General features: G+C 41.9%; 1 protein-coding gene across 2 annotated transcripts in view; it reads right to left on the bottom strand.

Annotated features, from left to right (window-relative positions):
* Window positions 1-15,971, bottom strand: part of ELMO1 (engulfment and cell motility 1) — a 318,208-nt gene that overhangs the window by 12,301 nt on the left and 289,936 nt on the right. For both annotated transcript variants that reach the window (XM_080918030.1, XM_080918031.1), the window contains 2 exons: window positions 11,811-11,918; window positions 4,299-4,381 (listed from right to left, as the gene is read on the bottom strand). In XM_080918030.1, the coding sequence (XP_080774156.1) occupies window positions 4,299-4,381; window positions 11,811-11,918 (191 nt within the window). The remainder of the gene's footprint in view (window positions 1-4,298; window positions 4,382-11,810; window positions 11,919-15,971) is intronic.

The following is a 15,971-nucleotide window of genomic DNA, read 5'->3' as shown; positions in this document are numbered from 1 at the left end:
TTCTCCCTCTCTTCTCATTGGGGAACAGAAGAATCAATCATCTTTTCTATGTGGGCTTTGTTGCGTTTTCTCCTGTTTGTAGTTTCATTATCTTTCATTTCTATTTTCTTATTTCTTAGTAAACTTTTTGCCTTTCATAGCATTTTCTGATAGGGACACTAATGCTTTCAGAGCATGCATCTCTTCTGCACACCTAATTTAAATTTCCTTCTAAATGATGCTTTCACTGCATCCAGCATAAGTTGCTGTTTCCATTTTATTTAGTTTGAGACACAAAATTGCTCTTATGACTTCTTTAAATTTTTGGTTATTTAGAAGTGTGTTGTTAAATTTCCAAATAGTTACTTTTTTTTTTTTTTTTTGCTATTGGTTTCTACTTTAAATTAAGGATGACCCAAGAATATGGTTTGTAACATTATTATTGCTCATGAAAAAAGAATATTTTATTTTTGTCATCATGAAAACCAAACCAAACACGATTCGTGGGTGATTATTCTGGTGAATGTTTTTGTGAGCTCAAGAAGAATGTGTATTGTGCTGAAATATTAAATAGAATATTCTATTAATGCCAATTAGATCAAGCTGATTGATATATTTGTTCACATCACTGGCCTTTGCTTGGTTTCTATTAATTACTAAGGCAGGGATGCTGAGATCCCTTTTGCTCTGTCAGTATCTGGACTCGTATTTTGATGCTTCTTGTTAAGTTTATATGTATTTAAGGTAAGGTTATTGTATCTTCTGGGAAAAATAGCTCCATAATAATTTCCTTTCTTCTGGGGTCTGATTTGTAAAAGGCTGATAGAGATGCCTCAGCTTTCTTTTGATTAGAATCAGTATGGTATGCCTTTCCCATCCAATACTTTATAGTTATGCCGGAAGTAGGTTTCTTACAGAGAGCATGTAGTTCTTCTATTTCTTTTTTTTTTCCTTTTTTAAAATTAGATACTCTGTATTTACATTTGACATATTATCCCCCCATCCCGATCCCATTTCCCCTCCCCCTCCATTTACCTTCACAAAGGTACATTCCTTCCTAATCACCCTCTCCACCCCATTGCCTGGGCATTCCCCTACATTGGGAAAATGTGCCCTCCCTGGACCAAAGGCCTCTTGTCACATTGATGCCAGATACTGCTATCTTTAGCTACATATGCAACTGGATCAATAGGTCTCTCAATGTGTGCTCAGTGGCTGGTGTTTTAGGACATGGAAGGTGTAGATGGTTTGGTTAGTTGATAATGTTGTTCTTCCCATGAGGTTGCAACCCCTTTCAGCTGAGCATGTAGTTCTTCATTTAATGGAAAGCAGTTTGTGAATGCTGTGCCTTCTCCATGTTCCCACTGCCAGTCCAGCAGCTCAGAAACAGCATTCCTAAGTCACTATCCAGTTTCTTCCTCTTCTGTAAATGAGGTGCCACCTGGGGCTCTATGGGCAAGAGGAGCTGACAAGCCCCAGAATGTCTGCTGATCGGCAAATGTCTATGCTCTTGAATCAGACAACCTTTCCAAGTGGACATCTGTAGAGCTGTGACTGAGGTACAAACTCTCTACAGTTCCGCGGTTGCTATTTTTATGGTTATCCAGTGTTCCCTAGACCCTGATACCCACCCAGTGTGAACATCCAAGAAACATCTGCCTAGATATCCCCAAAGGGAAGTGATCTGTCCTGTATGAGGTCAGGAGCCTTTTGCTGCCTATCACAACCTGCTAGGAAAAACCAACATAGCCCTTTGAACACACAGGCTGCTGAGATCTGAAAATTCCCCCTCCTAAAAGCACCAACCCCATCTGTCCAGCCTCGCCCCTGGGTTTTCATCGATTCTCCTGAGATGGCCTATCCTTTATTTATGTGCAGGTCTCTCTTGAGCTGTGATTTTTTTTTCTTTCTCTCTTTTGTTAATTGCACAACCCTTTACAATGTATACTAAATAAATACATTTTGATCATTTTTAAAATAAAAATCAGTTTGAAAATTGTTTTCTTAATTAATTTGCTTATTGTTTATAGTGAAAGTGATCAGTGTTGCATTTAGATCATCGTGGGCGTGTTGATAACCTGATCTGCATCTTCTGACCCTTCTGCCTTCTTTTTTAATGTGAGTGTGGCGATTGCTCCTTCCTGTCCCTTTCATTCAGCTCCCATCCATTCCGAGTATCCAGTCATGTTCACACTGCAATTTACTCTCTCTCCTATGATCTTAACCAACACACGGCATGGCTTTTGCATGGTTGACTTAAAAAGCCAATATTTTTATTTTATCCTCCCCTTTGATCTCTCCGATACTTCTCTTGCTTCTCATCATTCCTACTCGGTCAGAAGCAATTCATTTGCACACCTCTCGTACAATGTTGACTTTTCCTATTGTAGCCTACAACCTTTTATATCGTAGTTATTACTTTCCAATCCAACAAGCTCTGGTAAAAGGCAAACAATTTACACAATGTAAAGAGAAATCCGAGCTCGGATCCTGATGGTTGCCTTGTTTCTGTAGGCTTCCCCACCTCACCCTTCTGTTGAGGGTAAGAGGAGGCACGCCTCTCATTTCTTTGGAATTTATTAGGTAACATGCGATGACGCGGTGAGGTCTCTAGAGCGATCATTTATTTTACTACGACAAGAAAAATTTGGTCTTTTTCCTGCATGCACATGTGCATGTGGTACGTCTGAGTGTCCATATGTTGGGCTCACATGTGCGTGCTTTAGAGTGTTTTACAGAATTCCCAGTTCGCAGTCAGCATGTTCAAGTCCTGGCTGACTGCTCTGCCGCCAGCCATTGCTCACAGCCCTCTGGGTTAGACACCTGTTGTCAATTTCTGCACATGGCTTCCTGCTCAGTTCCAGTGTTGTCTAACCAGGAGCCTTTATGGAGCTGAGCAGAGTCTGTGCTCTTGGAGGCTGCAGACGGAACACCTGAAATGCGAAACATATGGCAATCCCTGCTGCTGGGGAAGGAAGTCAGCACCGTAAGAGGCAAAGCAGGAGATCTGAGACTTGTTGCACAGCTTAGAATACACAATACAACCCTTGTCTGACATTGAACCCCGTAGGTGCTATGCAACAGATTACCCAGACTACAGTCTCTCCAGCTTTCTTCATATTATTATGCTTGTCACTGGAGCACCTTATAGGCTGGTCCTCCAAAGAAGGAATACACATGGACTTGAGCTGAATTATATCTGTATAACACAAGGAGCAAGGATCTCATAAATCCTTGCCTGTATCTTTCCCTTCTGACATCTTGAACAATACCTTCCCTGTACCTTTTGTTTTCTTTGAGCACAGCTGTATGCAATGACCTTCTAGCTTCATTTGAAATCATAAAACAGGAATTATTTTTGTTAATGCTGACTGATAAGCAGGGTAGCTCCCCCCCCCATTCCTCTTACACACTGTTTTTAGAATCAAAGAAATAAATTAACGATTCATACAGCATTTGGCACCTAGATGTCTAGAGCAGCCAAATAAATCTAGACTTTGGTTTGTTTTGTTTTTGAGACAGGGTTTTGCTTTGTAGTTGAGGCTGGCTCATGGTTGCTTCTTTCTCCTTTGTGCTAGGATTACAGGTGTATATAACCCATCACAGTAAAAAAAAAAATGTTTTTGATGTAGTATATAACACAAGGTGCCCAAGGATATAAAAAATGGATCCTCAATCTGTCTTTCTAGATTGTGTCGCTATTCTGTTTCCTCACAGAACAACATGGGCCGTCATGGTAAAGCTTGTTGATAATCTAAAAGGGGATGGGGAGAAATGCTGCATTGTTCATGGTACCTAAGCATGTACTCCTGGACATTGCTCTCTTTAAGCTCCATTTGGATACTTAATAGTCTACTTTCTATGATGCTGAAGGGTCAGGTGCTTAGTGTTTTCTAATATCCTTTGACTCATGAGGCTGGTGTCTGCTGTCTTAGGCTTCACTGACACTGAGTGTCATGGAGGGAGAAGGAATTCCATAAACATGCAGTGAGGAGAAGCTCACAGAATGGATGCAGCTGAGTGGGGGAGGCTCACACAAAGGCAGAAGGAGGCCAACCATTGTACTTTCTAAGGTTAGCAGTGGACAGAGGGTGGCGGAACCGGAGAGAACAGGCAGTAGAAAGTGATTTGGCAGAGAAAGAATAAAGCACCAAACAGGGAAGGAACGGATCGAGGAAGAGCAAAGGAGAGCTAAGATGCACAACCCTACATAAAATACCTTTCCTTCCTTGGCGAACCCTCCAGCGCATGCGTAAGTGAAGGCTGTGACCGTAGCATTGCACAGGTAGAGACATTGACGGTGATCTAGAAAATCCTACCTTGTTTTGTTTAAGGGCACCTTTCTCTTTCATGTGAGGGCAGTCCTTTCCCGTCACCACTGCTTTGATATCTGCCACCGGCACTGCAAGTCATAAAAACAATGAGAGTTATGACATCACTGGAATGAAGTGAAGGCACTCATCGGATTTGCTACTGTGGTTGGCACTGCCTGAAGCTACTGCCAAAAGGAAAGGGCAGAGACATGAGAAGAGGAAGAGAAGTCAGGCAGGGTTTAGAAACTAGATGCCCGAGCATATCATGTTTCTGTAAAACGTATCTCTGGCATTGTAGTTCCATAAATATAATCTGGTTCACCAAAACCTCAAACACCCTGTGGTGCTGTAAGCGATGGTGGTACAATGGAAGCAGTACAGCAGCAGTTGGCAGTGCTCATGACAACAGGGGCAGTTCTCAGACTGACACTGGAAGGGCTTCTGAGTCCCAGGGACAATGCCAGGTCTGTCACATGTGTTGGCATCTCTGGCTAGAGCATTTGCACCCATGTTTGTTTCTGAGGGTTGGATACAGAGTAAATGGATCTAGCTCCAATCACCAACCTGACATCAATAATTCTGAACATCCCTTCCAAATCCCTCCCTTCCCCAAATTGTGAACTGCCATCGAAGCTCTGTAAGGTTCAGTTGTCCTAGTTCAACAGGCAATGGAAAGGAACTCAATAGTATAAAGGGAGCCTTCCTTTCTTGTTGAGCCTTTGGAAAATAATGCAGTTAGATAGAATGATGCTATCTAACTGCGTCATGGCTTGTGCCAGAGTAGGAAGAAGATAAAAAACAGAAAAGTCTCTGCATCAAAATATTCTTTAAAATCAAATAAGAGAGACAAGGCCAAGTCATGTGGCCTAGAATCTCCATTGAAAAACAAAACCAAAACAAAACCTAAAATTCACTGTTATCCATTCTTCTCCTATCCCAAACTGTCCAGTCCCACAGTGAACATGAATCTAGCTGCACACGCTGCCTAGCTTAGCTGTGCTAAAAGAGGGTTGTAAGCAAGCAGTGCCTTCATTGCTCTTAATGAAGGTGTCATAGCGGAAGCTTATGCATTTTCACGGAAGAAACTGATTGCAGCGTGGATAACAACAAAATTATAAAGTTATAGAATATTAAACAACAGTAAAGCTCTGGAAAACATACCCAGAGTTCCCAAGCCCAGGAAGGGGGACATGTTGTGAGCTTTAATCTCTAGAGGCTTCATCATCGTCTGTATAACATCTACTCCCACACCATGTATCCCTGACTCTATTCTACCCAGAGTACTTCAATATATCTGGCTCCTCCTCCTCCTGGACACAAGGAAGACTATGCTTCCCAGGAACTCTGATGGTTAGCTGGGGTCTTGTCACTAGGTAAGATGTAAGAGGAAATACTGAAAATACTATCTAGACTGAGGGACTGAAAAGTCCTCCTCTGCCATTTCTTCTTCCTGTGTTCCATCCAGATTTTGCAGTTAGATTTGTATGTCAAAAAAGGTGATTAGCTTGTGGCCCTAAGTGACTAGTGAGACATCTTTTACTGCACTAAAGCAGCCTAGATAAGGGGCTGTTTACTCCTATACCATAGTATAGCTGCATAGTCTTATGCCTCAGGTGCCTTTTTGGGAGGTGGGGGCCCTCTCCTGATTTTCTTTGAATAGCAATCCTGTAGGTGGGTGTTATGATTCCCGAGCCTATCTTAAACATTGACTTTAGGTCTCATGAGTCCATTTTCATAACCAAGGGCTTAGCTAGCCTTGCTGCCTCTGTGGCTGATCTGTCTGCAGGGCATACCTGAACACTTGGGGAAGTTGGTTACCTTCAAAATGGAGACATTGAAGGAAATTTTAAAATCTAATTAGCAAAGCAATTCATAAAACCTCCTAAAGATTCAGCTGGAGTTTAAATCACAAGGAATTGCAGAAAGCCCTTTATTATAAGATATGAGATGTTTAAGGAACTCCAGTATTCATTCTCTACAAGAGTGCGCTACCCCTTGGCTTTGAAACATGTAGAATGGGAAGGAAAATACAAAACTGCTTTGGCTCAGTCTTTTGAATCTTTAATGCAAAGGCTTCACAGGAGACAATCTCTTCTCACTGGATATTGTGGCTATACATGTTTTTTATTTAAATGTCCATTCAAATGTGTCCTTATCAGGGAGATAAGCTGCTGAGTCACTCATGAGATATGACTAAAAGGAAAACACAAATCACTAAAAATATAGTCATTTTGAAAAGCTGGTTTCTTTCTTTTCTTTTCCCACCCCCCCCCCCCAGCTTTTCTCTAGATGCACTAAAAGATTAAACATCTGTAGAACCGAAAACAAAGTCCTCTCTAGTCCAGAGGCACAAACTCACACAGTAGGGAGTTCCTGAGGACTTCAAAGCCAAGCTAGCTTTGTGATTTCTTCTTTCTACATGGGAGAAAGATGAAGCTGTGGGCACAGAGCTGGGAGAATCAGGGAGGCCAGAGAAGGAAGCAGCGCACTTACTCCATGACAAATCGTCACTTCTCAAATTGGCTCAGTTTAAGAAGGGTTGATATGATCTAAGTCAACACGCCTTCTTGCAGATGGGAAGCCTAAGGTTCAAGAGGAAGAATTCCTTATACAATGTCACACAGCTAGTCAGGGACAGATCTGGTCTTAGCATTCCATGCTCCCTTACTAGGTTCCAGTACCTTTGTGTTTGGAAGGTGTAAGCTTCCACATTGCATCTTGAGATCAGCCACAAAGGAGGGCTTCACTCTAAAGACATTGACGAAATTCCTTACTAGTATCTTACAAGAGACTTTCATTATGATTTAAATGACAAAATATTACTGTAAACAGATGTGGCCACTGTGATGCAAACACTTTTAGCTTTTGTTCCCCTGGGGTAAGTCAAGGAAAAACATCTTCAAGAATTGGCTCTAAGCCTTGAGTTTGCAGACACTGCAGTGTGGAAGTATCCCCAGTAGAAGCTTCTGTGGTAAAAACAGGATGGAGGCAGGCTGCTCCAACAGTTAGGATAGAGCCTGTTCTCCCTAACCTAGCAGACCAGCTTCATAGGACTGGGGAATGGGCCATACCCTGCCTCTGGAAACAGAAATTAAGGCTTTAGGGGCTTGATTAACCTCTTGTTCTATCTCGTTGAGCTTGCTCCAGATAAGAGTCTCAGATAAATTTTAGTCCAGGAAGGAAAAAAAATACTGAATTACAATTGTCCATGGAGCTGTTTGGCTGCCTGCAAATACCTTCATCTTACTGCTTACTAACCTATGGCTGTCAACTAGTTACACTTAACGCTTTTCTACCCCACTTTTCTTATCTATAAAATATGGATGAAATGTCCTTTCAGGCTGCATAGTAGATGACTTATGTAAGCTCTGAGCACAGTGCCTGGCATACCTTATGCACTTAGCAAATGCCATCAGCCATTATTTCTATTACTATGAATCTGCATTAATTCTCTCGGTCGATGAAGGGACCCAGATTCTTCACTGTGTTTCCATGACCCAAATCCCCCACTTTGCCTGGCTGTTGGCTCTTCTCTTCATCCTCTATAATAGGCTTAATCTTTGAGGAGGGCATAGGTCTGTGCTTTCCTCCCTGTTCTCTGATGTGGGGGCAAAGAATACTGGCCTAGATTCTTTCAGACAGAGGCATTAAAGGGCACTAGGCATGGCTAAGGCGAACGAGCCCCCAGTGTGATGGGATAGCAGCCTGTAAAGGGAGCAGAGGAGGAAGAGATGCAAGGGAATGCAGATTTTTCAAGAACCCCATTTCCTGTGGGTTAGAAAGAAGATGCAGAGCAACAGCTCAAAGCTTTAGAGAAAAGGACCGCCAAGGGGAGTCCTCCAGTCCTTACTGGGACCAGTTGTAGCAAAAGATCCAGTTAACCAAGTGATTCATCAATTTATTATTTATTCCTGGTTAACTCAAAATTCCTCCTGGCCTCAGGAGAGGACAAAAATACACAACAAGCTGATGACTCTTACCATTAATTAACAGTAACCCCCCTTTTTTTCATTGGAAAAATCATATTTTTATAAGCTATATCTTGATTACAGTTTCCCTTTCCTCCCAGTTCCTTCCCACTTCCCCTCCCATCTGGATCCACCCCCTTTCTGACTCTCATTAGAAAAGAACAGGCTTCTAAGGAATAAAAAAAAACGAAACAAAACAAAAGAAAACAAAAATAAACACATTGGAGTAGTACAAAACAAACAGAAAAGAGCTCAAGAAACAGATGTCATTACGGAGAGCCACCTGGTATGCACTCAGGAATCCTATAAAAATACAAAAACAGAAGGCACAATAGATGCTCAAAGAACCAGGGTTTGGAGGATGGAGGGAAGATAACATTGAAAATGACGAGAAAGGCAAAAGCCCTGATACAGCATTATCAACCAAGGAACCTTTAAAGTTGCTGTTGAATCTGTGTTCAGTTGGCCATTTACTGCTGGGCACACAGTCAGTCCCTTAAGAGTAGCTTGTTTGCTCAATGAGACCCCCTTGGGGGAAACTAAAAATTTCATTTGGGAGTGGTTGTTGATTAGAGATAGGACTGTGTGTGCTCTCCTGTGTTGGACCCCATGCGGTGCAGACCTATGCAGGCCCTTGCAGACCCATGCTGCCTCAGTCTCTCTGTGTTCACATGTGCTTTGGCCCCATTGTGGTTTGAAAGCCTCGTGACCTTGGTGTCCTCTAGGCTCCTCAGGCTCTTACATTTTTCCCATCCTCTTCATCAGGGTTCCTTGAACTCCGAGAGGAGAGGAGCAGTCTGATGGAGTCATCCCTTTTAGGGCTGAGCATTTCAAGGTCTCTCACTCATTTTTTCTAGTGGAATATTTTTTTCTGCATCTAAGAGCCCAGAAAGAATATAGAACTGCCACAGAAGGCAAGCACGTGTGTGCTGGAAGCTGCATTCATAATTCCCTAGGGCAGGGAGAGACCTTCTTAGGCACACAACTTCATTTCATTTTATAATATAAGCATGCCCCCTGCTCTGACCCCTACCCAGAGAGATACAATCTCACCAACACACACCCTCCCCCCAGCCCCCACTACTAAACTTATATCATTTCTACCTATCTTTCAACGGATATAGTGTGAGATGATCTTTGGAATTCTGCATCACCAGACTTTAAAGGCTGTGGAGGGAAAGGAGGGAACACAACTCTTGGAAGCATCTTCTGGAGCAAGGCTGATACCTTCTCCTAGAACCCATGTCAGCCCCTGGCTACTGTCCAACCCTGTTTGGAGAATGGGGACTCACAGCTTCAGTGGTACTCTCCTGTGGGCACCCAGGTCAGGGCTCTCCTTGCATACCTAGCTGATTGCTGCTTCTCTCTACTCTGGGGCTTTGGAAGTGAGGAATATTGCTTTGTGGGGAACCCCAGCAACTACCCTTTAAGAGGGCTCTGGGACCAGCCAACTTCTAGAACTTTCTTTAAGGTTTCTCATTTCCTAAGCATTGGTATATTGCAGCTAAAACTGGCAAAGTGCCAGTTATATGCCTGTGCTCAAGTTGAGAAGAGGACTGCTTATCTATAGGTGTGAGGATAAAGTATATGCTCAGTTAAGTGTCGAGCAGATTTTCAGGGTGGGTCAGGAGTATAGTGATTCTTTGCCCAAACTACGTTCTCCATCTCTTGGCCAGGTGAAGAAGGTCCTGGGAAATGATGCCCTGAACAATGATTCTGGGTGCCAGAAACTTCTAATAATTTTCCAAATCACTGGCTGTGGATGTGCCCTAGCTCATGAAAGATTTTTGTTTTACCAATTAAAAGCAAGTGGAGAAAAAGAACTATGTGCACTTCATATAGTCAATTCAATGAGCAGAAAGGACTGTCCTTTATTCTAAAATAAAGCCTTACTGTGTGAGTGTATGTGAGTGTGTGTGCATGTGTTTCATATATAATATATATAATATATTATACATATAAAACACACATATATAATATATATTATACATATAAAATATATATATAATATTTTCCTTTATGAAAAAATGGTGATACTAAATCTTAGATAAGTTTTATTTTTCTAAGATTCCTTTTACCAAAAATTACAAGTTGACAATGTATTTTCAGTTTAGGTTTTACAAGGGCTTTTTGAGAAAGTCACATTTGTGGAATTACTGTGAAGTATTCAGCAATAACCACACTATCATTTCTAAAACTGAAGCATATGCCAGAGGCACGTGGAGGCTCCATTTCTTACCCAGGGTTTCTAATTTGTGAGGTCTGACTGAGGATGGCATTTTCTCTCTCTCTCTCTCTCTCTCTCTCTTTCTCTCTCTCTCTCTCTCTCTCTCTCTCTCTCTCTCTCTCTCTCTCTCTCTTTCTCTCTCTCTCTCTCTCTCTGTGTGTGTGTGTGTGTGTGTGTGTGTGTGTATGCCCAGGCATAGCCTTTTGTTTAGGCTTTTAGGTTACTTTTTCATGCTATGGGGTGTCAATAATGCATGCTGGGAAAGCAATTCTCCTACAGACAGAAATGAACTATAGGATACTACAAAGAGCAGACTGTCCCTTCTTAAACTGAGAAAATGTTTTAGGCTTTCTGCCTGAGATGTCAGCACAGTCTGAAAGTGTCAAAAAGTTTCCCACTCAGGCTTATTTTTGCTTCCTGTGGTCCTGAGCTATTCAGCAGGCAGTCCAGATTTACCTCTCATGGCCCTGGGGTGATAGAAGGGCAGATGTGAGGCAGCAGGCGGTAGGAGGGCAAAGACACTGTGCGGACAAGGCTGTCTAAACACAGCAGGATCAGCGCTCCTCTTACAGGTTATTTAAGCATGTCCTGACAACTGATCCCTGGTCGGTTTCTCTCACTCAGTGTCCTCCAAGAATGCATTACTTCTGTCTCATTTCTCTTCCAAATTAATTCACCACCCTGGCATTTTTTTAAAAAATGCTGCTTTAATAACTTTTAGTCTCTCCACTTAGTTCTGAAGCTTGGTACTCATTACCTGCTTTGTATTATGGCTAAAGGATCACATGTTACAGTTTCTTTAAAGCCTGCATGTGAAAACAAAGCCCATGGAGAAGGCAAATAAATAGAAATAATACGTATCTCAGATGACTACTGAGTTCCTGGGTCATTTATCTTAAGTCCCCGAGTATCTGAATCTTTCACTAACTCTATGTTCTCATTACAGGACATATGTGGTAGAATTTGTTACACATAAATTATTAGAGATGGTTTTAAGTTATTTGAAAATACAATTGATTAAATTAGGTTTGTAAATTCCCTTAAAATACTTCTATATACATACACACTATCCAAAGTAGACATGTGGACCCTTACTTCACACTTTAGGAAAGGTATGTAAGCCCCATTCTGCCCTGCTTGTCCCCGAACCTCAAATCCTTCCAGGCTGAGTACTTGGTGGGAACACACAGGCTAAGGTCACAGGAGTCATCAAGTGCAGACAGGTTCATTTAAAGTAATATATTTCTGTATGGATTACTACAAATAAGAGATAACTAACTAACCAAACCCCAGGTGTCCTAACCCAGGGGAGGAGCTACTTACATTTGTCCTGCAGGGAATCGTGGGGCACTTCTCCTTGGGGGCTCTCTTCCAAGTCGCCATAATGTAAGACCTTGTGATTTGGTGAAAGCCGACAATACCAAAACTTGTCTGAGGAGAAAAACACATGTTTACAAGGTTAACGGTTCTGGTTTTCAAAAATATTGTCATGCTGTTTCTTAATCGTGCTCCCTGGAAGAGGAAAGTCATTCGTTTGATTTTATACCAGTGGTTCTCAGCCTTCCTAATGTAGTGACCCTTTAATAAAATTGTTCATGTTGTGATGACCCTCAACCATAAAATTACTTTCGTCTCTACTTCAAAAGTATAATTCTGTACTGTTATGAATTGTATATATGTTTGAATATAGAGTATATATTTTTACAGATAGAGGCTTGCCAAAGGGGTTTCAAACCACTGGTTGTTGAGAACCACTGTTTTAGGCCTGAAGAAATAATGAGTTTTAGTGTGCTGGATGGTAAAGTCCCCTTCTGATTTTGGTATTTCAGCACCACCCAACTTATACTGCATACATTGGTGACCATCACGGATGTCACCAAACCCTTCTATCTCAATGGCAATGTACTGGGCATTCTATCTGTGCCTGTAATCACCAACAGGGCAAGTCCTTAGCTACAGAATCTTGGCAAAGTGGAAAGATGTGAAGAAAGAACAGCTTCTGGGGCTTTGAGATGCTTCTACATTGATTTCCTGCCTGCGAAACAGTTGCACACTTCGGTTAGTACCAACGTCCATATCCATAGTCCCTGAGTAAATTTATCAGGACACTGGTAATACAGGGGTGGGATCCATCAGAAATCACCTGAATCATTTAGGATTTAGGGGAAAGAATGAAGATATTCATAAGCAGCTTCCCTTCTAAACCCTTCAGTGTAGTTCCTGAAGGGAAATAGCCTAGACCTTAAGGACATTCTTACCCTGAACTCCCACAAGGTGATCCCATCAGCTCCCAAGGGTGATGAGAAAACGTGAGCAAGACAAAGGCTAATGTTACTGGTGTAGACCTATAAACTTACAGATTCAGAAGATGAACCATGACTCCAGGGTTTGTATAGCTATGAAGGCTCAATTAGATGATGCCTCCTCATCTAATTGAAAGGCTTCTTTGATCACCATTATGGTATGAGCTTCTCCAGAAATTATTTGCAGGAATAAAACATGGTTTGACATGATTTACATGTTAGCCATCTTAATGTTCCCTTCTGTGAAACCCAAAGAAAAAATTTGAGGTAATGCCCCCTGGTACACACAAGGTAAGTATTTTCCCTAGCGGATGTGCCATGAACAGTTGCTGATCAGACAAGAGACTCTGGGGTCCTCATCACCCTGGGTGTGTATGGGATTCAACTACTGAGTTCACAATGGCTTTGGTACAATACTGCATACTAAATAAATGTGTGCATGATTGGTGTTGGCTGAACTGGAAAATGGAGACTTAGGGAGATTCAGTTCAAGCACGCCAGGCACAGAGCATCTGTGCCCTACAAGCCTCTTGGTGCTTCCATGCACCTGGTTTACCCTTTGATCTTGGTCAGATTGTTTCATTATTGTACCCGAAGTCCTAAATTGTTTTGAAACTACTCTGACAAAACTGTTGTCTATCACATTAAAAAGAGAGAGAGAGAGAGAGAAGATCTTTGATATAAAAGAGTTTTCACTGAAAAAGCCCCATCTTAATAATTCACCGAATTAACAAAAAGCTTTAAAAATGGAAGTAAAAGCCACATAATAAACAACTAAGGCCCAACTTGACCCACAAAGGGAAGCTGTCTGTGATTCTTGTCTTCCTAGTGTATAAGAAAAATTTACAATTATTTGAAAACCCCAGGCTGTATCTAGAACAGGGCAACGATGCACTCAAAGGGCTCCGACCTCTGCTGAAAACCCAAACCAACAAAATACTGAGGAGGAGAAAGGGGAGGGGGAGGAGGAGGAAGATTATGCAATGCCCATGAATTTATTTTGGTTTGACCACTTCTCAAAAATCATTTTATACATACAGCAATCACAGGTGGTTATGAAGTGAACTTTTAAAAAGGGTTAGGCAACTTATTATAATCAGTAGATGTAAAATTCCCAGGTTTCCACAAGATGAATGCACATGGGGAATCAGCTAGAATTTACAATAGGAATTGTGAAATCAGGGAAACATCAAGTGTTCTGAGCATCCCAGAACTGTTAGAACCTGAGATAATAGGGCATGGCGGTCCTCTCTGCACACAAAGACTGCAAGGCCTACGGCCTGGTCTACATGGCCTATGATGACCATGAGGTAATGTATGCTACCTTTGAGGAACTTTCGGGACTAAGTGAGTGGGAAGGAGGCCAGTGAGGTGTGACACTGGGATCCTCAGTTCTTTAGTTCATTAAGATCTGTCTGCTCTTTAGAGAAATACCTTCTTTACAAGCTGGGGCTGGCCCATGACTCAGTGGTACTCTGAAAAACCATTAAGTCCATATGATAGAGTGATAATTTATACTGTTTAGTCTGCTGGGGAAAACGTATGAAATTTAACTAGTTTAAAACAATATGTCATGAAGTTTCACAGGCATATTCATTTATAAACTATATTAATATTCGTGTTGCTGATTATATTTAGGAAAACTTTATTTATCTAAGAGTATCTGCAGTAAGTGGAAATGTGCTGAGTATTCCTCAGGAATAGCAAGGGGTCACTGAATGAATGGCAGGCATGAAAGACTGATGCTCAAAGACTGACACAAAGATGTTCCACCAATTCATGGTGGCAATAGAGAGAAAGACCACATAAATGATATGTCCTGGCCTGAGAAGTAAGGACAAAGACAACCAAGGATAAGAAGAGGGAATTTCTCTTGCTTACACAATGCATTCTGAATCCATAAGCCACTACAGAACAGTGGCTCCATTACTTTTCAGAAATGACCACATACCTTGCAAAGATGTATGGAAGCTTATTTAACAGAGACACAAGAGGCTACCTGCAGCTCTGGCCTGTCTGTTTTGTAACTAGAGAGAACTTATTCTGTGAGGAGGCTTAAATTACTGTTTGTTGCAGGACATCACCCTTCCCTGGCTTTCTTCTTACCTTTAGTGAGTTATTCTACCATTCTACACACGTTCTCCCTACTGTCCACTATTATAACAGCCAAGAGCAAAGGGTCTCTGCATGCCTGAGGAACGCAATGTATTCCTCACTTTCTCAGCAAGTAAGAAGGGTTTAGATGGATTACAAAAGAATGAAGCAGGGACTGAAGAGACAGAAAGTATGTCTTAGTTCGTGATCAAATGGGAGGGTTCTAAGGGAGCATTTTCTCTGGGATGGAAGCTGTAGACCTTAGGGTTAGAGCAATCATGATATCGTATAATTCTGTCTCAAAGGCAGGGCTGCTACAGCGTGTGAAGCTGCCCGTGCTCACGAGCCCAGCACAGCGACACAGTGGTAGAGACATCAGTGTCAGTCAACGGCAGCAGCTTGATTTGTCATTTACTTTTGTGGGGATAAAAATGTGCATTTTCCTTTTAAGACTCAGCATGATGTTATGAGCTCCTCAATCCCTTTGGGCAATATGAGAGTAGATCTCGTCATTAAAAGCAATTAGCAGGAAGGAATGAGAACATTATCAAAGACTGTTTACTAGCATCTACGGAGGATGTGAGAGCTAATGTGGAGGCCTTGCAGTCAATTACAAACTAGAATATACTAACAGTTGTCTTTCCTTCTCCAGTCTAAAAATATGGAGACAATTTTGTGCTTCGATCTTTTCCTTTGTTCTTACTCATTCTGCATTTAGGTCTCTCCTTTCCTTGGTCATTGATCTCTTTCCTTTCCTCCCTCCACACTCCCTATCCACGTTAAGGATCAGAGGGTATCAAAGCCCATGTTTCCATTTAATTTCTGTACTGTAAAACTCTAACCAAAAGCAACTGAGTTTGGATGGCAGGGCTTTACTTGGCTCACATTCCCAAGTCCCAATCCATCAGTGAGGAAAGTTGATGGCCAGGCAGAACTCATGGAGGAACTATTTCCTGGCTTGCTCTTACACTCATTCTTAGGCTACTATTCTTCAATAGCCTAAGGCTGCCTATCTGCTTGGGGATGGTGCTGCCCACAGTGGGCTGAGCTCTCCCGCGTCAATAATCAGGATAATCACCACAGATAT

Source organism: Micromys minutus (assembly GCF_963924665.1).
Source record: "Micromys minutus genome assembly, chromosome: 6".
NCBI classification, from domain to species: domain Eukaryota; kingdom Metazoa; phylum Chordata; class Mammalia; order Rodentia; family Muridae; genus Micromys; species Micromys minutus.
This window is presented reverse-complemented; position numbering and strand designations above follow the sequence as displayed.